Source organism: Podarcis filfolensis (assembly GCF_964270895.1).
Source record: "Podarcis filfolensis genome assembly, chromosome: 12".
Taxonomy (NCBI): Eukaryota; Metazoa; Chordata; class Lepidosauria; order Squamata; family Lacertidae; genus Podarcis; species Podarcis filfolensis.
Genome location: NC_139614.1, coordinates 32388387 through 32414996, shown reverse-complemented (window position 1 = coordinate 32414996; position 26610 = coordinate 32388387). Strand labels below are relative to the sequence as shown.

The 26610-nt window shown below is 40.4% G+C and overlaps 1 protein-coding gene and 1 long non-coding RNA gene across 13 annotated transcripts in view; one reads left to right on the top strand and one right to left on the bottom strand.

The window, feature by feature from the left end:
* LOC310745818 (uncharacterized protein) overlaps positions 1-25963 on the bottom strand; it is a 44432-nt gene extending 18469 nt beyond the window's left edge. Inside the window, exons 1-4 of one of the 10 annotated variants that reach the window (XR_014540338.1) lie at positions 25772-25963; positions 25596-25636; positions 22557-22649; positions 20132-20814 (exon numbers count right to left, since the gene is read on the bottom strand). Coding sequence is in view for 1 of the 10 variants with exons in the window: in XM_083578941.1 (XP_083435067.1) it covers positions 22557-22649; positions 23677-23821 (238 nt within the window). In the remaining 9 variants the exon portion in view is untranslated. The other 9 variants (XR_014540339.1, XR_014540340.1, XR_014540341.1 and 6 more) reach the window with 9 other exon arrangements.
* Positions 4662-11833, top strand: LOC310745858. 3 transcript variants are annotated; one of them, XR_014540392.1, is made up of 5 exons: positions 4662-4752; positions 7478-7637; positions 7741-7867; positions 10338-10981; positions 11361-11833. It is a non-coding gene; the product is annotated as an uncharacterized lncRNA (long non-coding RNA). The 3 variants fall into 3 exon arrangements; XR_014540393.1 differs by lacking the exons at positions 10338-10981; positions 11361-11833 and adding an exon at positions 9824-9924; XR_014540394.1 differs by lacking the exons at positions 10338-10981; positions 11361-11833 and adding an exon at positions 9734-9924.
* Positions 25964-26610: the final 647 nt, after the last annotated feature.

Sequence of the window (26610 nt, the reverse complement as noted above, 5' to 3'; positions counted from 1 at the left end):
CCCAAGAACATTTCTGTATTATAATTTGCTGTTTGAGAATGTTTATACAACACAGTATCGGACATGTGGTTTGTTATGCCTGTTTTCAAAAGAGCCGTGCAACGGTTCCTGCAAAAGATTAGGTGTCAAAACAAAATAGTACTTTGGCCTAGGGTTCCTCAGTACCACTTTACAGATTAGATCAGGCTTCCTCAACCTCAGCCCTAGAGATGTTTTTGGCCTACAACTCACATGATCCCTAGCTAGCACGGCCAGTGGTCAGGGATGATGGGAATTGTAGTCTCAAAACATCTGGAGGGCCAAGGCTGAGGAAGCCTGGATTAGATCGTAGTAAAACCCATGAGAAAGGAATATATGTTTGTTTTTTAAACTGCATATTAAAATCACATTAATTAACAAAATGTTTGTTATTTGAAATTACACATTACAGCAACAGACTACAATGACTCATGGCCAAGATAAGAAGTATAAGTCAAACAATTCAGACAGAAAACTGGCTCACAATTAGTTAATCTAAATGAGCATTTTATTCCCTCTCTCTCTCTCTCTCACTCTCTCTCTCTCTCACACACACACACACACATATTCAGGCATCAAGGATCGCTTTTTTAAACTTTTCACCCCAAATGCTAGTATTAAAGAAATCCAATAGGGCATGAAGATATTAAACATCTACTCAAATAACAGGAGAGCCTAGATCTGGAACAGTTGGTCCACAATTCTAAGCCTGGGAGATGAACGCCACTGGTTTCAATAGAAACTCGAGTTTAAAATGACAGTGTGTGTTTGACGGTTGGGAATGTTGCCCTGTAGCAGTCTCAGAGCAGTGTGATTGTGCTAAATTGCCAAGCTGCTGTGGGTAGCTTACAGATGGTTTACATTCATTCAGCATTTCCTCTCAACTGGGGGTTTACATTGTCATAGAAAACCTTATATTCTTTTACCCACCACTCTGCCAATGCAAATATACTCTCCTGTAATTTGGATGAACAAGTCTAATAACCAGTTTATCTTTGGTCATCTGTAGGATGGGAGGCTGGCGCGAATGTGCATACCCCTGGACAGCTTTTCTTTTAAAATAAAGGGAATGCTAATACTTGCATCTTTTGCATTCCTTTTTTCCTACAATGATACTTGATGGGTTTGTGGTATTGGGGAAGGGGTGCTGGCATGAATTCTCATAAAACTGATTAGATGGGTGAGTGGGGGATGAGAGTCGAAAAAGAAAGACAAAACCTAATTGGATCTGGGGAACCTTTTTTAACCTGCTCTCTGTCTAATACAGGAAAAACCCAAATAAGAATACTAACTGCAATTTATTTCTGTACTAGCAGCCTTGTACCCAGCGTTGCTCAGGAATTCTAAGAAACCAAAAAATCGGTGCAGTTTTGAAAGGTTCCGCCTGTCATCTTGCTTCATCTAATTGTATCCAAATGTAGACAAAACCGTGCTTCTTGATCTCAAAAATCACCATGCAATATTTGGTTACAAAAACTTAAGACATATCCAAATCCATAGGGTAGTATTCAACTAACTTCTTCTCAAGAGTAGACTGACACAGCTCCATTAATTTCAGTGTGTTTGCTCTGAAGAAGTGTTAGTTGACTGTAATCCATAGAGAAGAGTCAAACAACTTTCCAATGTATATATCAGATTCAGCTGTGTGTTAGTGCTTTCCATCTGTACTAGATTCTCTTATCTTTAGGGTCCCCCCCCTCTAAATATATTAAGGTTTTCATCTGATGTAAAATAGAAATAGTGCATTCCATCAGTAATTATGAGCAGTGCATCAGTCACTACTTCCATAAATCCATCAGCTGGGCAGTATAGTCAACCCCACAGGGTTGTTGTTGTTGTTGTTGTTGTTGTTAAATCTATATCCTGTCCTTCCTTGTGTAATGATCCCAGGTGGATTAGAATTAATTATTTAAGAACCACTAAATAATAACATTTTAAACCCTAAACATTAAAATTCACAGTAGACATTACCAACAGCTGTTCTTCCAATAGTAAACCAACCTCAGCTTATAACCTCACCTCCCCATGTCCTGTCCCTGCCAAAAGCATTTTTAACTGGTGCCTAAAATTGCACAGAGTTTGTGCGAATCACATTTGATGTAGATGTGGAATTCACTGATTTTGAATATGCTACTTGTGCAAATAAGCTACAGTCCTGAACACCCTTGTTAGGAAGCCACATTGAACTATGTAGGTTTTGTGTCTGAATTAACATACTTGGGATTAGTCAGTAAATTTTATACTCCTCCTTAAAGCAAGATAGCATATAGCTCAGTTTGTAGTTCCTACATGGCTTTTGGAAATCATTTCTAAAGATTTAGGTTCCAATAAGTAACTGCAGTTATAATGTTTACTCTCTGCTACAGAGTGCCATATGTAGGGCTATTGTTCATATATGAAGAGTTGAGCTGAGTATGGCACTAGAAGTGAGACTAGCAAGAGAAGTTGAGCACATCAGATCGGAGAAATGGGCATGAACCATGTCTGAAAACTGAGAAACATGGCAAGCAAAACAACATTTCAGATTGGGCCAACTTTCTCAATATTCAAAAACAATGAATTAAGAATGGGTAAACATAAATAAAGGGCACGTATTCAGATTTCACATCCCCCATATAGTTCATAACTGGCTTTCATTCTACATGTAAAACATGCTCAATCCATGCTGTGAGCTTGAAATCTGAAACTTATAGCAGGAAAGCTTTTCAGTGTAAGTACAGATCGATTGATAGCCCTTTATCTTCTGCTGTGACTAATGATAAGCCCAATGAGATAACACTACAATTTCACACTAATCTGCAGGTTGCATTGTTCACTTTGTCACTCATAAATATTTTTGCTTACTATAACTTGAGGAACAACCATTCATTCTCAACATAACCAGTGCAGACCAAAAATAGACTAAGCAAACAAGTCTTCATATTATAATCATCAGCATTGTTTGGGTTTGTGAAATTTTTAAGAGTATGTTAAATGATATGATTCCTTTCAACAGTATTGGTTTTAATATCTATTTCATGGGTACAGTGTTTATTTTGTACCATATGCCGTGCTTATTTTTCTAGAAAAGTAGGCGCCGGTACTCACCATAAAGTTGTTACAGTGTCACACTTTATATATATAAAAAAAGAGGTGCCAGTACTCAGCATGAAGTTGTTCCCACACAGCAATTATTTGTTTTAATTTGGGGAGCAAAATTCCAACATGCACCCCCACCCTGCCTGCCAACTGAAGTGGTATGATCGAGGAACCAGAATTTGTGCAGACCAGGCCTAAGCCAAAAGACTTCATGGAAGTGACCCAAACCACAATAAACTTAGCCTCACATGATGCAGCTGCCTACAGTATATCATTTTCTTCCTTCCCTGTAGAACCAATTCAGAGACTATTATGCCTCTTGCCTAGCTAAGATGTTAGTATTATCAACATCCCAACTTTGGGATGCTGCCCCCAAATAGGCTTTATTGCTCACTGCTGCACTAGGCTAAGGCATTCTTATTTGTCCAAATTTTAGCCCTGCTTTGCAGTTTTTTCGTCAATAGTTTTTGCCTCAATTTGTTATTCATTATGGGTGGCGCTGTGGGTTAAGCCACAGAGCCTAGGGCTTGCCGATCAGAAGGTCAGCGGTTCGAATCCCCGCGACGGGGTGAGCTCCCGTTGCTCGGTCCCTGCTCCTGCCAACCTAGCAGTTCGAAAGAACGTCAAAGTGCAAGTAGATAAATAGGTACCGCTCCAGCGGGAAGGTAAACGGCATTTCCGTGCGCTGCTCTGGTTCGCCAGAAGCGGCTTAGTCATGCTGGCTACATGACCTGGAAGCTGTATGCCGGCTCCCTCGGCCAATAAAGTGAGATGAGCGCCACAATCCCAGAGTTGGCCACGACTGGACCTAATGGTCAGGGGTCCCTTTACCTTTACCTATGAAGGTCATGGTTTGTATTGTATTTGCACACCATCTTGGAATTTGTGGATGAAGGGGATAGAGGGTGGTTTATATATTTTTCAAATAAATATATAACATATTCAGTTTTCCTCAATCTGAACAAACTTGCCCACTGCTTCTGCCTTGCTGTGATAACAGAAGGAATGCTATGTTCTGCACAGCAGGGAACGTCAAGGAAAACCAGAAACATCATATTAGAAAACTTTCAGGCAATTATGCCATTGCAAAGGCATCTATATACCTGGTAGTTGTTGTTATTGTTGTTTTTAGTAGCGATGAATCCAGTCTTGGAGAGGAATGACCATTGGGGGTTTCATAAATGAACCATGCATTTCAAGGCCGAAGTTTTAATTATAATTGCCCATTTACAAAGAACCATACTATGCTCTACTATAGCTTTCCAACTTTGGAATGCGAACCATTGGTGCCTATTGTTTTTCAGCCACAATAAATGAGGGCTTCACAGGAAGAAAACAGTTCCCCTTATCTGCTAAAGGCTGGCCTGCAGCATGTAACTATCAGCTGCTAGCATCACAGGGACTGGGAGGTAACCAATAGAATGTGTGAGGAGAGATTAGAATGAATTGTTGACGTTGGTTTTGCCTTATAAACGACAGTCTCTTGCATTTGCAAGTTGGCTGTTTGTTACATTTCTTTTTCCTTCAAAGGCAGTTTTGTCTTATCTGATGCTGAAACTCTTCCATGCAGCTTTGACCGCAGAAGCACGCAAGAAAGAAATCGGTTGGAAATTTGTTCATGTCTACCTCTATGCTTGACATTTCTTCGCTGATAAGGTAGAGCTAAATATTGACTTTTTGGTTAAGTTCAGATTAGCTGTCTGGTCTACGAGCATTGATCGTAACCCATTATCTTTTTCCCATTTTGGGCCTCTGAGCTCAGCTGCCAAAAATGAGAGACAAAGGAATGGCAGGAAGAAAATTAATGTGCAGTAAAGATATCACTTTACTAGACAAAGCCACAATTACTGTTGACCTTTGATTTTATTTCCTGTCCATCTTGCATTCCAATAAAGTAATTCATATTTGCCTTGGCTTTCCTTTTCCCAAAGAAAACAATTTCTCTTCTGTCTACATGACAAGAAACCCTCCGCTGTTAATGCTGTTTGATAATAAATACAGGTGCTACCATAAGTACACAGAATTAAAGTGCAGTGCTTGCTGGTGTAAGCTTCAGTCTGTTGCTTTACTCTAACCCTATAAGAAGACTTAAGGACTTGGCCTGAAGGGGGAAAGAAGTAAGGGAAGAAGGAAAGCAAATAATGTTATTATATTGCCTTGCAGAAAGTCTTTGACAAGTTCCCAAGAGACTTTCGAGGAAATGAAACATCTGGAGTTGTGATGTCCACCCTGACATGGATTAGAGCAGTTTCAGACACTGTAGAGGGGTTAAATGAATGTGAATGAGGAGAGACTAGCCCTGCCATTTAGACCCTTGTCCTCTTTCATGCCAAACCTTCTTAAAGAGAAAAGGAAAGGATACATGGTTGCTTCCAGATAACCTGTTTAAATAAGCATTCATCTTGATTTGCTTACACAGGATGTGGGGAGTTCAGGTGTCCGCCATTTTTGAGTTTTTTTCTGATTTTAGTGTGTGCAGGGATGTTGTTTGTTTGTTTGTTTGTTTGTTTGTTTTATCTGTGTGTGTGTGTGTGTGTGTGTGTGTTTTATTTCATGCCCTTCTTCCCAAAGGAGCCCAGTGGAAAACATTAGACAACTTCGCGTCTAATAGCAATTGCTATTCCATACTTTCCTTGGCATTTTCCTGTCAATTTTTAAATTGCAAAAATTACATTGGGGGGGGGGGAACCACTGAATAAACTCAAATGGCACAACCTGCTTTTGCTGGTATGCGATTAAATCCCACCAGGAATTCACAACCATCTGGAAGTGGTCCATGTCAGTTCTTCTCATGTCCACACCAGTTCCTCTACAGCCAATGAAGTAAGATCATTCCCTCCGTCAAGCTCTAAGTGAACGAAGTGGCAGTGAGCTGGCAGAAGTCCAAATAACAGAGTCACCATTGTGCTTGTTGTCATTATGTATACACAAATAGCTAGCATAGCACGAGAGAATCAATTCAACATGTTGGGTATTCTCTCAAGACCACTTGTTAGATAATAACATAAGGAGATTAAACAGTCATCAACACCTCCTCTCTTTTTTGGTCTCAACCTGTAATTAAATAATACCTACCCTGCATTGTAAAATGTGGTTCCTTGCCAATGAAAGAAGCACATTAAGACACTGTCAAAAGTATGTTCAAATACTTTCCCCTGTAAAATGTTAAGGATTCCCAAAGCTCATTCAAGTTTAACACTTTCTCCACCCTCAAGTTCTCTTCTATTGCCATGTATTGTGCATAGCACAGAACATGCTTGGGGGGGGGGGGAGAGACACACCTCTCCTATGTGTATTTATATTCCAAATTAACAAGAAATCAATGCAAAAGATCTACAGGGTGGAAATGTTATATGGTGCACATTCCACTCCCCCACAGAAGGATATTCTGAGCTTAACACAGTTCAACAGGTATTTGCACTGAGGAACTGACCAGATTCCCCAGCTGCAGGGATAATAAAATCCTACCTGTACCATACACTGAATGGAGGAGGATCCATTATGTTCCATCTGGCAACTAATATGCCACCAGCAAAAGCTCTTATCCGCCACAGAATTTTTTCTTTTAGTCACAGAACTATTGAATTGTAGGGATGAAAGGGGACACAAGGATCATCTCATCCGACTCCCCGCAATGCAGGAAACTTTCACCCAACGTGGGGCTCAAACCCACGACCCTGGAATTAAGAGTCTCATGCTCTGCACACTGAGCTACTAGTTTCACTAATACAAGAGACATGCTGTTTTCTTGGAGGGGGGGGGAGTGGTCTTTTCACAGCTCACTGTTTTACAAGCCCAGGAGGCAGGAAGCAGTAACAGGAGTACTGCTGGCTGGGAGATGGGCATTCAGTTTAGCCTCCCCAGTCCTTTTCTGCTGCACCTGCAGAACAGCAGCCTACTGGAGGAGCCAAAAGGTTTGGCCAACTAGACCTATCTATGAAGCACAAGAACTTGCCATGGCTATAGCTGGTTTCCAGGAATGACGCCTATTTATCCAGAATGACATTGGGTCACTGCCAGCAAGCCAGCCCCAATACAGGTGATGCTAAAGGGGGTGTTACCCTTTGGAGTGTGATGTGGGCATGGGCATTATGGGATCAGCTTGTTCCCAGGTGAGAGACTGGAGCAGCACTGGGAGGGTAGAGGTTGTGAAACAGGTGAAATACTGTGTCTATGGTGAAAGCATATCCAGTGTGATTGGTGACTATTTGTTGATTTTTCTATTTTATGTCATTTTGATTGATTGTACTGATTGAACTTTTATTGTATATCCATTTGTACTAATATTTTTGGGAGCCTTTGGACAAAAAAAAAAGCAATGGCATAAATACAACAGAACATTTAGCTTTTGTTTATGACACTGGGTTTTTTTGTTATACAGGCGTCAAGGAAGAAGTGTATTTTAAATGTGAGTTGTAACTTTCATGTTAACGGCTGGATCCAGAAAAGCTTTTCCAATCTGAGGGTCTTTTTTCCAGTGGAGGCAGCAGTCATCCCAAGGAGATGACATCCTTTCCTCCAATGGAAGATATTCCATTGTAGTAAGTTTCTCTGGATCCAACCCAATGCCAACATTTATATTGTGTTGATTTTTGTAGGTGTGCGCAAAAATAAATTCAAAGCTGTTGTTGTTGTTTAAAAAAGAATGAACATATTTTAAGAACCCTGCAACTGCTTTCTACAGCAAGTTTTGAGGAAACCAATGCTGCATTTGAGAAAGAAATTCCCTGGCCTGGGAAAAATGTTTTCCCACCCAAATGAAATTCCAAGGGTAAGTCTGTAAAAGCCAGCATTTTTATACCACTGGTTTTCTAACGTGTGTTTTGTTGCTTCTGTATGTTTTTAGTAGTTTGCCTTTTTAAAATCCTATAATAAGTAATGTAGTTATAAAGCTTAAAACACTATATTTGTATCTGTCATTTTAAAATAATCACCTTCTTCCAGTTGTATGGAAATGCCAAGCTGCTGCTAACATGTCAGAACACTCCAGCTTATAATAGCCTATTTACAGGCTTATATCTTAAACAATAATTCTATCTTCTTTACCACCACCTCACTCATCTTTGAAACTTTAGGAGAAAGAATAATTCATTTACAGAAATGCCCCACCCCCATTTCTTTCTTTTTTTTTAAAAGGCAGGATTCCCAAATCCCATTCAATTCCTTTTGGAGGAAGTTAGCATGTGCTTCAGTTTCCCACAGAAATCAATGGAACTTAAGTATGCTTAACACTGGTCAAATAATATTCTAGTTAAAGTTCTTAGCTACAAATCTAACACAGTTTTCATCACTTAGTATTTCATAGACTCAACAAAGTTTATTGATATTGTTACCTAGTGGTTCCACTTTTTCTTGCATTCTTCCTTGGTCCTTTTGAATGTTTTATATTATTGTCAAACTTTTGGGTCAATTTCAATACTTGACAACTTTCAATTAATCTCCATTTTTTGCTTTAAAAGCTTTTTTTCTTTATATTGTATCTTCATGCATTAAATGATGTGCTATATGAGGAATGTTTTCTGTAGACTAATCTAAAACATAACTCAGTTTAACTCAGTGAAACAAAGGTTGCTTCAAGATTATGTTTACTGAGTATTCATCCTGATTTTCTGCAACACCGTTTACAGGGAGGCTATACAAGATTGCCAAACACTGAGCATTTGTTTGTGTTTTCTGGGAAGTTATACAATGTTGTGACAATCACTTGTTATCCCTTTACAATGCATTTCCCCATCACTTTCCTTACTGCAAGAAGTCCATGTCTTTTTTGTGTGCCAAAGTCAAATCCACTTTGCTGATATGCAAGTGAATTCCACCCACTCTATAGCAATAGTCTGGAAGTTTCCTCAGTATCCTACTCTATGAGTGCTTATTCCAAAAGTAAGTCCTTTATTAAGCCTGCAACCCAATAAACAAAAAAATCCCCCATGTATCTACCTTCCATACCCATGCTGGTTTGCTGCCTCCTTAACACTTCTGGGTCATCATTTGAAACCAAGCAGGCTCACTTTGTATTCCCAAGTCTTTTCATTCTTCTCCAGATGTGACAGTCAAAACACACTCAGAACATCCAAAGATTAGAAACCATAACAACTTATCTGGCCCCATAAAATCACATGCCAAAACTATTGTTTACGCAGAATTGGAGGTGGAAAAGATACTTGGTATCTGCAGTGAATAATATTATGATGTTCAAACTGCAGTTCTCTGCCCAATTTGTGTAATTATAAGGGTGGGGGACTCAAAATCCTGTAAAATATGAAGGCAAGCCTCAAAAGGAAATCCTTTTAAAACTGTATGACCATTTTTTTACTAGTTCTATTACTGCACAATTCATTAGTTGCACAGCTAATCAGCAGGAGCCATGTATTTTGATTAACTCATCATGATGTACCAGTTATATAAACAGGAAATGGCAATAGATTACATCACTGTGGATATTGCCTAGAGGATTACTTTTAATTCCAGAATTCTTGCAAAATTCAGCTTTCAAAATACAGATAACACACTACACACTATGTGGTCTTGGCTAAGGATTGTTCATGTGTTCCCAATCACATCCAAATTTTAAGAGGTGTAGCAATCAAGACTGCATTTTTATCCAAAGTGAAGGAAGCAATTATTTGCCCTTCTTCAGTGACAATCCCAAGAAGATTTGCATATGCTGCCTATGCTTGAATGGTTTCAGACTGATTAGACCAGCCTTCCATCCTCCATATTGTTTTAGATGCAACTCCATCAGGCTCCAGCAGTATGCTTGCGAAGACTGCAGTTGATTGGAATTATAGCCCAAAATATCTGAAGGGAACCAAGCTGGGCAAAGCTAGATTAGACAGAGAGCATTAGCCTAATAAACGCAACTCATAGAAGAAATTTTATTTATTTCATAAAATTTATGGTATACACTGCTTGGCTATAAAACAACAACCTCAAAGCAATTTACAAAAGATACAAGGAAAATCAAGAAAAAAATTACAACCCTACTTTAAAACATACAAAAGTTAAAATACTAAAAGAGATTAAGATTGCCCCAACTTTCTAAGCATCTGGAGAGACTATGTTTGATATGGTAATTGAATTTGCAGTCACCAACCAACCATGCTGCTGTCATCATTTCACCCTAATCCCTCCCACGAATCCTGCCATTTTATTTGCAATAAGTTTAAACTCCTTTCTCTCCTCCTGCCCCAGTTCAGCACCATATCACCTACTATTTGTTATCTTATGTCTTTATCCTTTAGATCTGTTATGCATACCTGCTTATATGCTGCACACTGCTACAACTCTCTGGATCCTTCAATTTAATCTCCCTATCTTGTCTCTTAGCCGCTCCTTTATCATGGTGCCACCTTCATGTTACAGATGAAAATGACAGGAGGTCAGCACCAGAGACCAGACTCTCTGAATGCCATACTGAATTTTAAACTGGCAACTTGATTGTGTTCCTTTAGAAACACATCTTAGCCTTTGGAAAGAAAAGAAAAATACGGAGAGGTATCTGCTATATGAAATCCTAACAGTATGCCCACTTTCGAGAAAGTTCCTTTGAAGGAGTCAAATGCATACCATAAAATAGTTATTTCATCAGGTGTGTGGAGTTTTTTGGACGGAGAAACCTCTCTCTTTCAATCATCCTCTCCCCTATTTATTTATTTTTTTAAAATGATAGGGAGTTGTGAAGTCTGTTGTCTCCAATGCAAGTGATCTCATTTAAATACATATGCCTTTGCCTTGCATTGTGTGAGCAGCCATGGAGTCCCTGTCCCCGCAAAGCCTGGCCATCTAGGGTATATGAATAAATGGACATCACAACGGTCAGGGATTAAATGGCCACAACTTTATTGATTTCAGAGGTAGGTAAATCTTTGGCATAGGCACTGGGCATGTATCCCTCTCAGCCTCCTAGTGGAGGGTCTGAATCATGACAAGGTCTGCATCACAAAACGCAGGTTTACCCTAAGCACTGGGGAAGCTCTATGACCTGCTTCTTGCTCTATGGACAGAGACTTCAAGACCCCTCTAACGGGGTACCCTATAAATGCCATCACTGGAAAGGGGGCAAATCACCAATTCACCCCCAGAGGTTAGGAGATAGACCAAGGATTCCTCCCAAGGCCTAAACCGCCAAAACTAGTGCTACAGTGAAGACAAAACCTGCAGCACAAGGAAAATTCCTTCCCGGCTCCAAATATAGCAGCCATTCAAAGACCATAGCAAAGCCCGCTGAGCTGGAAAGAAAAAGGGGGTTAAAAGAACAACAGCAGTGCCTAGGAATGGACCTGAGGGAAGACTGCATCCCTAAGGTCCGCTCCCCAAACCCCACCCTCCAGACCGCCACGGAAAGGCCGATTTGAATGGTGGGCTTGGTGGAGGCCCACGCACCCCCGTGGCAGCCAGGGAGGAGTGGCAATGGCCACTTGTAAAATGGCGAGACTCTGTGGGGAGAGGAGGCGCTGTGGTGGGCCGCAACTACCACTCACCATGGAGAGAGGTAAGTGGCCATTTCTCACTATATCATATGTGTATCTCCACACATTCAGAGTAGCTGTACTCTCATTTGCATCTCCTTCTTTTGGTGGGAATTAGAGGCAGAAAACATGAATAGGATTCTCACATAAGGTAATTAGAACTCGGGACAAAGTCTTTTATAAGCATTCTGGATGTGCTGGGGGGAATTAAAGGGCTGAGCAGATTTTCAAACTATGCCCCACTCTCAGCTCACAGTCCTCCTTTTCTTCCCTTTTAACACATTTCTTCCCTTTTAACACATCACATCAAACAGGACGTTGGATTTTCTGGCCTCTGGGATTCGTTTACCCAGTGGCTTACTGCCTGGTTGCCAAATCTGAATTGGCTTCGCAATCTTTTTCAATATGTTATTATCATAGTATGTATATTAATTTTGCTATGTTGTTTCATCCAATGCATCCCTGGTCTCATACGCCTTTGGTCTCAGTGTTTTTCTCCTCCTCAGCCACCCAATAGAATCATTGCTGCCTACTTTGCGAAATGGCAGCACCAACAGTAAACATTAGGGGAGATGTGGGCAGACTTATTTCGGGCATGCGCTGGCAAACCACGTATCCCGAAGTATTTTTGTCCCATTCACCCTGAAAATCACATACCAGCATCGGTGGACAGACTTATTTCGGACATGCGCTGGCAAACCACGTATCCCGAAGTAATTTTGTCCCACTCACCTTTAAATAAAAAAGAAAGGAGGAGATGATGGGAAGTTCTTGCTTCTAAGCTTTGCTTTTGCACATGCTGCACAAATCGTTCTAATATTAAGACATTCCCTCATCACCTTATAATGTTCAGTTCACATTGAGTTCAGGAAAACATTATACTCAGGAAAACCGATTACATTATATTCAGGAAAACCGATAGATGTGGTCAACTATGCATTAAGAACAGGTCACTGTTCGTAATGCATAGTTGACCACATCTATCGGAATGTAATTGTTTAAGTCTTGCTATATCAATCATTAGTTATATTTTAATTAGGAGGTTTTCATGCCTGTCTAGTTCTGTGCTCCCTTTCCCAGCCTTTAATCTATCGGTGATTAATGCCTATATGCAACCTTTGCTTTGTACTTGTGTTAACCAATCAGCAATAAGCACATAGGTGGCAATGCTGTAATATTCAATAAAAGGGACTCCCCGAGACATGCTCGAGAGATGCCTCCCATATGACGCTCACCACTCGTCTGTCGCTTATTTCAACCCAACAGGTTTTGCTATAAGTTTTTGACCAGCTTAAAGGTATGCAAATATGATAATACATTGTCTAGCTTGTCCCTGAAATGAAAGTGTGTTTTCTGTGTGTGTGTGCGTGTGTGTGTGTGTTCCCTCCTTCATGCATTTTCAGTGTTTTCTGCAGACCCTCAAAGCACTAGTGGCGATTGCTTTAGAGATGTTGAAAAGTTTACGGTGAAATAAACACACTGACTATCCAGCCTAATCAGGATTTTATTGGCTCACAGGCCTTTTACAATCCTGGCAGAGTGTGGCAAAAAGGAAGAAAGGCAGCAGTTCAAAACACAATACATTTAAAAGCAATACAGTATGTGAGTTTTATTTATGACCTCCTGATCCCAGGGAAAGCATGCAGTATGGATCCTGTGTGGTTTAGCAGTCATCTCATGGGGCCAGGAAGCTAGAAAAACTCTGCATTGGCTCTAATGAAGCCAGAAAGTATCTGAAAGAAAGCTGCCACGTTAACCAAGGTAGGTGGCCTGGGCAGTAGAAAATAAAAGTATTTTAAATAGAAAGACATGAAGAAACAAGAGGAGTGGAAGAGGGGAAGAAAGCCATGGTGTTTCAGGAAAGAAGCAAGATAATAAAAGCTTTGCGCCCTCAGAATTACTAAATTTTTTCCTACTTGTTTATGCTACTTTTGAAGAAAAAAGTGTCCCCAAGACTCTTCACAGATACTAAAACAAAAATTTCAAAATGAATAAGCAAAATAACTTGAAACAAATTCCAATCAGGTAGCCAATTATGACTCAACCCAAGAGAAAGAAATGCATCACCAAGAAAAGCAGGAAACAGCTTTACATAAAACCTGCATGTGTTAATTTATATAGATGCAAATTTAGACATAATTGTTGTAGTTTAAATATAAATACCATACCCCTCACCATAGTGGGGGTGTCTAACCTGTGCTGTACTCATTCTGCTGGACTTGGGACTAGAGTGTTCTTCAAACAGATAGCCCTTCAAATAGAGGACTGGGCTTTGTAAAGTAGAACGCAGGGCCAGTCTCAAGTGGGAACAAATCAAAAACATATTTCCATTTCATTCCAACTCTCAAAGTCCTGAAGGAGTAAGAAACCATTTTATCCGTCTATTTTATGTTTTAAAGAGAACAAAGATGAACATAAGCAAACCTCTGAAGGGAATGCAGTTTACAGCTTTAAGAGCCACCGCTGAAAAGGCCGTGCTCCAAATGGAAACCAATTTTGGTTCTCAGATAGATGACACTTGGAGCAGGGTTTTTGGATATCAAGGAACGAGAGATTAATTTGGTGAATTCTTACCTTAGCATCTTAAGTGGGATGGAAGTAATCTCCCAGAACAAACTGGAAGAAATCGTGCTAAACCCTGCAAATGAGTTTGTTGTCTCATTTACCTTCACTTCTTTACATTTTAAAATCCTAAGGAGTTTGTATAGAGCAGGAATGCAGAAAATGGCCCATGAGAAATAAATCAATAATAAACACACTCATAGATAGTAAGGCCCATTGAGTTTGATGGGACCTATGTCTGAATAAATATGCTTAGGATTGCACTGTGTAGGGGCAAATAACCTATAACACCTATCTTCACAGCCCAGAAACATCCAATTGCTCCAATTGCCTTAAGCTCAGCCCTGTAGAGACTGTGCAGGGGTTGGACTGACAAGCCCTGCACCTTCTAGGTCCCTGGTGTCGCCATTCAGAGTGCAGATTCAAGGACTTGTTATGGAAATAAAGGGGGGCACTTATTGGAAATCAGTTTTGTCACCTCTTCCTCCCCAAACCCCGACACAATGAGCCCAGCCACCTTTTATTCACAGTCGCATAAGCACTACACTACAGCATGGCCATAAACCTGTACGTTCAGCCACTGAAATATACACCCAATATGTAGCAATGGAGATTTATGTTACTGCTTTATGAATGAACACTGTGTTTTATGACTAGACTCTGTATTTTGTGAATTACCTAAGAGCCACCAATAGGGAGCTCTAGAATCTGACAGCTAACCAATTGGGTACTACCAAAGAGCAACCCCTATTGCTGAAAGCAGGTGACCAGCAGGGAATGCTTCAGCTCAGCCTTTGCACTGTTGACTGAACACCCCCTGCTGTGCAGATAATGGAGAAAGTTCGTAAATTGTATCCCTTCTGGCATCCTGGCCAACTCTATTACGCTGGTGTAAACCCTGGTGCACCAGAAGCACAGAATAGCAGCAAATAAAATCTGCTCATACCTCAGCAACTGATAAGACTTGTCAACCAGTTCTTCCAAAGTCTTCCTAAATTATAAAGCTCCAAAATACAGGCCAATAGAAAGCAGGTCTGGGAAGAGCGAGGCATACAATGGGCAGCACCAGTGAAAATGCCCTGCTCTATGTAACTCCTGCCCTGTCTTTTGATAGAGTGCCCACTTGCCCTCCTTTTTGACATGGAATGCTCTCTATTGGAGTCTCCAGATTCTAGTTGGTTAATTGGTTTGGCAGCTACAGGAGAGCTATGAGATTCAGGTGAGGGTGGTCAGATGCCTTGTCAATCCCTTCTCCCCCCCCCCCAATTTTATAACACAGCTAAACAACACAAACAGAAAAACAAACAATACAAACAAATTCTTGTCTTATCCTTATTTTTTCTAAACATTGTTAGGTGAGCTTCCCCAAGTCCCCCCTATCTGATTTTTATTTTATGAGATGCCTTGTCAATCCCAGCAGGTATATAAGAGGACGACCCAGCCTGCCCAGGCCTCCAGCCTGCCCCCAGTACGTCACACAACCATGCACCCAGGAATGAAAAGAACAGTCAAAGTGCCCATATGGACTAACCCTAACTCTTAGTAATCTGCTCTTCCCTAGAATTTCCCTGTACTTTGTACTCTCAGTGATATCATGCTTCTAACACACAGTACACCTAGGCTGCAATCCTATATTGAAAGTCTCACTGAGCTCAGAGTAACTTACTTCTGTGTAAGATTGCACTGTAAGTGTCAATCGGTGTGCATTTTAAATGGCAGGCACCAAATCCCTTAGGAAACAGAGAGGATGCCAGTGGCAACTTTAGCTGCCCTTACAAATAAAACAAGAGCACAATCAAATCTAAAGTGACATCACAAGAACCATCCAGATAATTTCCCTTTCAGACGTTTCAGTAAAGGGCTGCAATAAAGACAATAATTATCTGAGAGTAGGAAATGGAGCAGACATAACCCATCTTTGATTCCAGTCTGAAGGCTGCAATTTCGTGGTTGTATTCCGTTCCTAATGCCATGCATTGACTATTAGCAGATTTGCTTCGCAGACTGGATAGAAGTGGATGTGTTTCAAAGAGGCTTCAGGAATGTCCCATATTCCTGGTAGCAATTTTTAGAAGCCTGCACTTTTGAGTGACTGGCCTTTGAATGTCTTTAAAACAAGACCTGTCAAACAATCTGTGCTAGATCAGTTAAGTGAGTTATAGGGCTAAATGGAATGGTTGGAGACAGACTGCTTGCCCAGAGCCCTTGATCCAGCGCAAGCAATTCAATATCCTACTCAATATTTGGTAGAGGCATCTTCAAATATGAGTGCTTTTTACACATATTTATACACTGACAACATCTTGTCAAGTGGACCAGATATAAAGCGGTTACACAAAGAATCCTGGAGTGTGATCCTGCACTGAACAGATCACTTCCATTGCCCAAGTACAACACACTTCTCCTGGCTTGGCACAGCAGATATCATTGACAGTTTTCACCAGCATTCCATATAGATCTGAACAACAGCTGCAACACCTTGCAATTTCATGCTTACATTGAATTCCAAAGGAAAGTCTCCAGAGACCTGACAAGTACCTGTGAAATTTTATGGCTTTTTGAGCGCAGTCCTATGCATGAAGTAGGAATGGGAAATAAATGTGATTTGGTTCACATTTAAAGGCGAACCTACCTAATTTGCATGTTCTGAAACAAGAAGCCAATTAACCTATCCCTCAAAATTCACACTTCTCCAACTTTTGCAACTCAGATCTCCAGCCAACAGAAGCAGCCAAGATGCTATGGTAAAGTCTCCCAGTCCCACCCTCTGAAACAAATCCTGCAGGTAGAAGTGGTATAAACCACTGAGCTTCTTGGGCTTGCCAAGTGAAGGTCAGCGGTTCAAATCCACACAACGGTGTGTCGCAGCTTCTCCCAACCTAGTAGTTCGAAAGCATACCAATGAAAGTAGATAAATAGGTACCGCTGCAGCGGGGAAGTAAACAGTGTTTCAGTGCACTCTGGCACGCATCACAGTCCTCCATGTGCCAGTAGCTTTAATTTGCTGAAATGAGCTCCACCTCTGCCACTGAGCTGCTGTGATGTCTTGGAACGTTCATAAACATTCTAATGCTTAGTGTCATCAAGAAGCTATGAACACAAAGGGTGTAGGAATAAAAGGTATTATGTTCTATGGACAGGAAGGTAGGAATGACTGGGTGTGTTGAATTTCAAAGGTGAGCTATCATTTCTTAGGAGTGTTTTATGCATCACTTTCTGGTGACTGCATTGTTATAGGAAAGCATGCTTCTTAGTGCTGTGAAAGATGAGAAAAGCTGAGTTTAGAATGCAACTTTCAGTGAATTTTCACAGCTTTCTACTTATTATTCTCTTTACCAAGGTACAGTAAAGGTTGCAATATTAAACAGTGGGTACATGGTAGTGGCATAGAAATACAACATCCCATCCCTTTGACTACACAGAGTTGTCAAAAGGGCTTTTATGGGACTTGTTAGCATCCATGACACAATTTATTTAACCCGCCCTTTATTTGTATTATTTTTTCCATAGTCAGTTGCACAAAATCAAATTAGAAGAAGCAGTGTCCTTAACTAATCACTGATTCCTATGGTGCCCTCATTGGCTATCTAACACCCACACAGAAGACACTGGCAGCTCTTTGATACATAATTGATATGGCTATTGAAGATCATACGCAATATAAGGGATTTTTTTTTCAAAGTTTTAGGCTTATATGTAGCCAAGGTTCTCTTCTGTATTGAATTTCCTCCTAAGCTGTGATCCATTCAAGCTGCCCTTTTCATACAGCTGAAAGCAGATTTGATTAATATGATTTGTCTGTGTGGGTGTGTGAAAATATGAGACGATTAAGGAGTGGTGATGTGGGGAGCCCATGCCCTTTCTCAACATGACATTCTCTAGCATTATACAGAAGACTGTAGAGTCCTCCAATCTTTATAGTTTTCCTACTTGCTGCATCTGAAGTGGGGGTGGGATCTATTATCGGGGGGGTTCATTTTTTTTTATTTCTTATTACTGTTCCACTATCGTGTCCAGGTCAACAAATCCACAGCTGCCTATTGATTTCACTCAGTAACAAGACAGGAAAGGCCAGGTTTCAAGGAATGGTTTGCAGATTGGCTTTTCTTTGTGTGAGAAGCTTTCTTGTGAGGACCCCTTAGAAAAAAAAATTAAGATTGCACAGATGTCCTCTGTGCTCAGTGAAGCAAAATACCAAGTCAATAAATTTACAGCCTGACACTTCTGGTAACCAGCTTCTGTCTCCATATACTGCCAGTCATGGAAACAATCTTCAGAAAAAACTGGTGGTGTGGTGGGAAATAGTTCAGTATTAGTTCAATAGTGTTTTCATCTAGTTCACTGACCTTTTATGCAGCTTGTAATTAGAATGAACGTGTGGATATGTTGGCCCACATCATAGGAAATAGGGCTGCAGCCAGATTTCAAATTATTTATCCTCCAAACTGTGGTTTAGAGGGCTAGAGAAAAGCCCCATTCTTATGTGCATCCTCCTTTCATATGCTCCAAGTAATGGAAAATTTTCTCATTTGTGCAAACCATTGAATCCTAATTGACAATATGGAGTTTGTGTGAGCTGTTCAAAATTAGGCTGTAAACCTGTGCCGATGCAAGCACACAGAGAGACAAGAAGTAGTTTTCTTAATCAACTTTGTGTATGTCCACATTTGATACCATCTAGTAAAAAATATGCTTCTAAAGATGTAAATAGAGCCCTGCAGGATCAGGTCAAAGAGCCATCTAGTTCAACATCCTTTTCCCATAATAGCCAGCATTCTTCCCACTTGTGATTCCCTAACTACTGGCATTCAGAGGCATATCGCCTCTGACAATAGAGGTAGAACTTAGCCATCATGGTGGGTAGCCACTGATAGTCTTGTTCTCCCTGAATTTGCCTCATCCTCTTTTGGGCCATTACTACACATCTAGTGGGAGAAAACTCCATAGCTTAATTATATGCGGTGTGAAGAAGTACTTTATTTTGTCTGCTCTAAATGGAACTGCAATGATCGATTACTTACTTACTTACTTACTTACTTACAAATATTATTGTCCTATCCAGGCAGGGAGACCCATTTCTCTTTTAACTACTAGTGATTCTAGCATATTGTGGGAAGCTGCCATACAGATATACACTAAGCGACATTTGCAATACTACTGCAATAAAAACATTGTTTAGAATCTTTTAAATGTGTTGTTGGGTGAAGCAGTGGTTATTTGTTGGTTTTTGTTCTTGTTTTTATTATGTATTTTGTGTTTTTTATCTTGTATTTGTGAACTGCCCTCAGATCTACGGAGTATACAAAATAAATAAATAAATATTCTAATTGTCATATCAATAAATTTTAACTTACATAAGTTAACACGGCACTGTTTGTAGCTCAAGCTGACATTTGCATGTCATGTTCAGAGAATGAGAAATCTGTGAATGTGGCTTATTAAGCAATGGGTAGCCTTAGAATGGGACGTGGGTGGCGCTGTGGATTAAACCACAGAGCCTAGGACTTGCTGATCAGACGGGGTGAGCTCCCGTTGCTAGGTCCCTGCTCCTGCCAACCTAGCAGTTTGAAAGCATGTCAAAGGGCAAGTAGATAAATAGGTACCGTTCCAGCAGGAAGGTAAACGGCATTTCCGTGGCGCTGCTCTGGTTTGCCAGAAGCGGCTTAGTCATGCTGGCCACATGACCCGGAAGCTTTACGCCAGCTCCCTCGGCCAGTAAAGCGAGATGAGCGCCGCAACCCCAGAGTCAGTCATGACTGGACCTAATGGTCAGGGGTCCCTTTACCTTTAGCCTTAGAATGCAGTTCAGTAAAAATCCACTCAACAGAATTAACAATGAGCATAAAGCAATGTATTTATGACAGACACTGGGCACATTCAGACAAAACACTGGCTGTTAACAATGGCTATTGCACAACCTCTGTGCTAGTACACACAACCCAAGCACTCCTGATTTGTTCTTCCCTTCCTCCCAGCCAGGAAACAAACCATGGAGTGGCTTATTTTTCTGCTGGGAAAAAGGGAGGAGCAATACTTTGATTCCTAAACATGAGTGCCGCTTCAGTTGTAATACAGTGATACCTTGGTCTACAACCATAATCTGTTCTGGAGGTCCAGTTGTAAACCAAAACAGGTTGTAACCCAAGGCGCGCTTTCACCAATGGGGCCTCCCAAAAAAAATATGCGTTGTAATCCGCCCCAAAATGGGTTGTAATCCAATAAAAGGGACACACACTTCAGGGTTTGACGTGGTTGTAATCCAAAACAGTTGCAAACCAAGGTGCTACTGTACTAAGTCAGTCACTAGTTTCGCCACTAAGTAGGAAGGAAGGAGCGAAGGAGGAATGTGCAGATTGTGCACCCTGATTATGGTGCTTAGGTCTAAATAAAACTAAAATTACAGTCCTTATTTTGACCACAGGAGATAAGGACTAATATTTGTAACCATGTAACTGCCATCACAGACTTTCAAAGATTATATATATTAAGAAATATATTTTAAAATCAGCTATTATTCATATGGAACCACTGTATTGGTATTAATTTCAGCATGAGAGATTCTATATTTTGTTATATATCCTCTTCACTTCGATGGAAGAAAAGTCATGATATGTTGCCACCTTCTGGATGAAATGAGAAAAAAAACTGATTTTCCCCCTGCATCTTCATCTGATTTTAAACCTGGAATCTAGATTTAACCAGATAGATATTTGAAATTTTGCCTCTTGTCATTTAAAATAGTATTTTGATAGATTTGTTAACGTGCACATGCACACAAAAAGCGTAATTATGATAATACTAGGTTTTTTAATAGACTGCATTATTGCTAGCTATGATCTTTTAATTAAATGATATAGCAAAATACGTTCTCCATAAACCATTTTTCCTGTTTCAAAGCCTTAACAATAATTCCTATAAATTCCAGAGTGATTACTGAGTATCAGTTCCACATTTCTACTTAAACAACATAAAATATAACTTTCTTCTGAATTTTCTCTCAAAATGTGCTAGAGTAAAAGGGCGTGTGGGGGGGTTGGCGGGGATACATGTGTATTTAATGCAGCGAGCACCAACATACCACATATGTACTGTGTGACCGCCATGTGGAGCCCCTTTCAATGCAAATTGAGAAGACCTGCCCCTTATATTATCTGCACTGCAAGAAGATTAGGAGAACGTTCAATTTCCGTGCAAGAACATAGACCCAGAAGAACTGGCCATTTGTAGCTTTAAGGAACAGGTCCCATTCTTCCTTGCTATTAACTAACTTCTAAACACTCAGATTTCCCAACTGATAAGGTTTTCTGGACAGAAACACTAGATTCAAGATCAGTGATTGCTTTACTTTGCCCTGCAAAAACTATCAAGCAAACAACAATGAATCAGAATGACAGATTAAAAATAAAAATCACACTACATGCATGGATTGGATTACAAATGGTAGGATGTCTATGTGATCAACAACTCCCCCTGTCCTCAGTGGCCACTGTTAATAACATACTGTAATTTTCATTGTCTATACTTTCTGTATTTCTTTTCCTTCTGACCTCATTGTTTACAATTCCTCCCCCAAACATGTATCTGCAACTCAGGACTACACTTCCTGCATCTGATGACATGGACTGCAGCCCACAAAAGCATACGACATAATAAATTTGTTAGTCTTTAAAGTAGTTAGTCTTGAGTGGTTATTCAACCTGAAGTGATGTCCATATTTCTGACTCTGTCTATGATTTGACCAAACTCAGCTTTTTATCTGGTAACCCACCATTGATTTTTACTGTTATATGTTATTCTGTATAAAAATTCTATTATAAACACTAAAAACCCACAAAGTCGCTTTGTTGCTTTTGCAATAATCTTAACACAGCTTCCCCTCTGGAAAGTATTCCTGCGGGGGATTCCTTCGATTTGGAATTTGTTTTTTGAGATGGCATAATCACATGCTGTAGATTCTGTAAAGTTTGTAAAAAGTGCTTTTGCGAAAGTCTCATAAAGTTACATGGGGTTTGCTACGCTCATTCACTGCCACAGAATCATAGTTCAGCTCAGCTGAAGAAAACACGGCCATTTAGTTTTCCAGATAGGCTGGGAATGGTTTCAATTACCTGATGTTGCGGTTCAATCCATCAGTATAACACTAAACACATCAAGGCTAGTCATGCCAGTAAAACAGTGGAATGTTTATGGGGAATTCAAGATTATGCTGCTATATTCTCTCCATGTAGCTGGCCATAGCCCTGTGTAAAATTGGGGGGTGGGGGTGGAATACAAGTGTTTGGCCTCAGGAATCTACAAAAACTTAAATAAAAGAGGGAGGAAAGTCTAAGATTATGATAATATTTTTAAATTGTGTACAGAGTAGTTTATTATATAGTTCCAGTCATATCAACATTATGTAAGGGAATACTCGGCTGGTTTTGTTTTTACCTTTATTCCAAGCCTGCCATACTGAATTATTATCACAAGGAATGTTGTAGACCTTCCATGCTTCTTCATGTACTTTTATGGGCCTGTAGCAGTCTGAAGAAAAGAACATGCATTGTGTTATATTGAGCTCTTATGTTATGAGGACTAATTTTTAAACTGATGACCCCTTCTCATGGCCACCACACAGATATTGCTTGAAACTCCATTACAACTGAAATTTTATTTCCTTTCATTTTGCATGACTAATAGCTTGGCAGCTGCGAGTGCAAGACATATGTTCCTAGTGTGAGGGATTGTTTAGCTTGTTACGCCTGCAACTGTTCCCTGAATTTGTTTCCAGAAGGCAATAATGAAAGGAAACTCAGCCAGATGTGTAAATATATGCCACTAGTGTTACAGCTCCTCTGCATTTACCCTGGCCAACTCCACTTGCCTTCTGAACACAGAACAGCATTTCATGGTTTACTTTCATGCAAATATCTGAAGGAATTGGGAATCAAATACAGTACAGTGGTACCTCTGTTAAGAAGTTAATTCGTTCTGGAGGTCCGTTCTTAACCTGAAATTGCTCTTAACCTGAGGTAACACTTTAGCTAATGGGGCCTCCCACTGTCGCCGTGCCGCCGGCGTGCAATTTCTGTTCTCATCATGAGGTAAAGTTCTTAACCTGAGGTACTATTTCTGGGTTAGCGGAGTCTGTAACCTGAAGCGTCTGTAACCTGAGGTACCGCTGTACCTCAAATGAGGGAACAGCCATATGAATCCACCAGTCTGTCCTCAATAAAGCTAGGGATTATTCTACAGTACTTGCAGAGCTTTTAAACTTCAGATGGCCTGTAGTTTATACTTCCTCTTTGCTTCCCCTGTGTTAAACTTATTGAAGTATAATTTATTTAAAGCATTTGTAACCCAGGCTTCAGCTAAAAAGGCTCCCAGAGCAGCCTGCCCACAATCTAAAAAACACAACACAATGGAAAAGGGACAGAGAGGAAAGGGGGGTGGAATCAAACTCAGGCTCCATTTGTTAAACAGTTGTTCTTATAATGACCAGCTTGTGTGATTCAGGAGTAAGAGGTGCCTGATAGAGCTGGGGTTTTAGCAAAAATAAGATAGGATGAACCCTGCTTTCTATTTCTCCCACTGACACAGTGTGACAAAATGGCTGCTCCCAGGTGACAGTTGTAAGGAGAGGAGGCCTGGTGGAGCTTCTTCTGGATAGAATAAGCTGTGCTTTCCATCTCTCCCACTGGAGGAACGGAATCCATCAATAAATACATTTTATTATTTTTTTTTGTAACATTGTAATCTTAGTTATGTCTGCTTAGATTTAAGTACAGTGGTACCTCTGGTTATGTACTTAACTCGTTCCGGAGGTGCGTTCTTAACCTGAAACTGTTCTTAACCTGAAGCACCACTTTAGCTAATGGGGCCTCCCGCTGCTGCTGCGCCGCCGCTGAGTGATTTGTGTTCTCATCCTGAAGCAAAGTTCTTAACCTGAGGTACTATTTCTGGGTTATCGGAGTCTGTAACCTGAAGCGTATGTGACCTGAAGCGTGTGTAACCCAAGGTACCACTGTAAATCCCATTCATTCAGTGGGGCTGAATCCCCACAGAATGTATATAGCAGGAGTTCCCAAACCGGTTTGCAAGCTTCATTCGGGTGCTCTGTGATGTGTCTGTAAAAATGCACTTAAAAATCATATAGCATCTAGGACATCATTGCCACAACTGTCAGAAAAATAAAAACCCTTTTAAGTGCTCTGTTTGGGGTGAGGTGGGAGTTTGGGGGACTACGGTGCAGGATTACATCCTAAATGTGTTATTTTCTGTAATATGCTATGACAGCAAGCACAAGGCGAGCCAACCACTGGCTGATTCATTTCTCCCAACAATACTTCTGTATTCTTGACCAGTTATCCTGATTTTTTTCTCCAGTCATCCTTTCCAGTTCTTCAGTATGTAACACAGATAACATCAGACACAATAAGACTATTCATTTATGTTTCGGTCAACGGCGTGGGGGGGGGGAATCAACAAAGATGTGTGTATATATTCCTCAAAAAAGCCATTACACAATTTTTAGTTGAAAAGAACGATTAAAGGAAAACTGGAATGGGTGGTCATATGAAAAAGAATCTAGTTCTCAGTCAATATGAACAAAGAGAAAAAGGAAAATGTGATATCTAAGGTGAGGGCCCTAACCAGCCAGCCAGCTCCTTGCACACTTCAGGCCTAGTCTGCCTATATAAGGTTTCACTTGTATCTTTCGTCAGCCTGCATTAGCAAGGCGTCTTGGAGTTGCCCAAGGACCCCTACAATCTTTGCTGGACTTGCTACTTGACAATGCCTGCTTCCCCTTCAAGCCCTATGCCCTCATAGACCTGGGCAGGGTCACAGCCAAGCATAGATGGGGTTTTTTAACCAGCTGAAATAAATGACCTCAATCCAGAAAATCTAGCAAAGGCCCAAGTAACTACTTTAGAAATCCATGTCAGCTAGACATGACTAAGCCGCAATCTATTGTTTTCAATGGGACACAAGGCTGTTGATGGGGGGTGTTTCCTGTCAGGGCAAAAAACAGCTTCAGGGTGGGTGTTATTTACTTTGGGGCAACACCTTTCACCATGCCATTGCCCTGATACAGCTGCCTTCTCTCCCTCCTTCTTTGCCTCATTCTCTTTTTTCTAACCTATCTGTTGGTTTAATTTGGTAAAAGGAAAATGATATGTGGTTAAAATAAAAAGGAGAAGCCTGGATTCCTAGATTCAGGTTTGGAGCAAGTGTTCTTTGGTGAGGAAACCCCAGCAGAGATTTAAAATTACAAAATATGCAGCAACAACAACAACAACAACAACAACAAAACTTTATTAGCAAAGCCAACAGGCCACAGCTGTACAATATGCAGCAAAGCAGAGCATGGAACTATAGGCTGTTTGACCTTTAAAATACAATACCCCCTTCTAAGTTTCTTCCAAAGTTCCACACTTCCCTTAGCATAGAAAAAGACCATATTTGGTAACTTAAAAATGGTTTACTTACAAGCTCTTCAAAGGACAGATTCATGTGCTTTTTCCACATTGCTGCAAGAAAAGACAGGCAGTATAACTTAGGTTTCAAAATGGTAAGTGTTTCTAAATTATTTGTATAGAAACACAAAGATGGCTTGCTTAAGCCATGCAGTCTAAGCTTGGAGCATCCAGCTTAGGCCTCCTTACTGGTAGGGTTCACAGGGTGGAATGGGAGAACAAAGAGTTTGTTAATCCTTCCTCCCAAGGTGAGGGGAATCTGTCTGCATCCTAAACTGATGTTCTACCATTGAGTTATAGCTTTCCCCCAAGGATGAACAAAATGCTTAGAGGGGAAGAGCATATGATAATGTTCATGTTTTCAATGTTCCTAGGACCGTTTCTTTGGACTGAACTTTCAGGGAAGGCAATTATTTAATTTTACAGCTAGCACCAAACATATAAGCTATGGAAAGATATGTTTATTGCATCTCCGAACATTGGATTATTGTTTTGTTTCAAAGCTTCTTGTCACAAAAATGACAATCAATTTTATCTTCAGAGTTTACCCTATAGTGCCCTCAAAGTTATAGCATTAGTTGAATACCAGCCAAGATGTTAGGAGAAGCAGTAATTCACGGAATCAGCACATTTAAATTATTAATGGAACACGTAAGCTGGAAAGATCTGCAAATAAACTGTTACTCTGAGAATCAAATGAATCGCTCACAACTATGAAGGAACAAGAGGGTTGAAAAATACACAATATGTCAAAGTACCAGGAGCAAAGGGACTTGGGGATTCAGGTCAGGTCACTGAGTTCAGCTACAAACCATTCTTTGTCTTTTATTCTGAGTATGATTCCTGGTAGGGTCCTTAACATTTCAACAATGACACCATCTCTCTCTCTCTCTCTCTCTCACACACACACCCACCCACCCACCCACACACCACCCCCTTGTAAGACCCTCTTTAGTAATCTATGAATTCTGGTAATGCCTTTAAATGGAAGTGATATTTCAAGGCAAGTTATTTACTGTCCATTTACA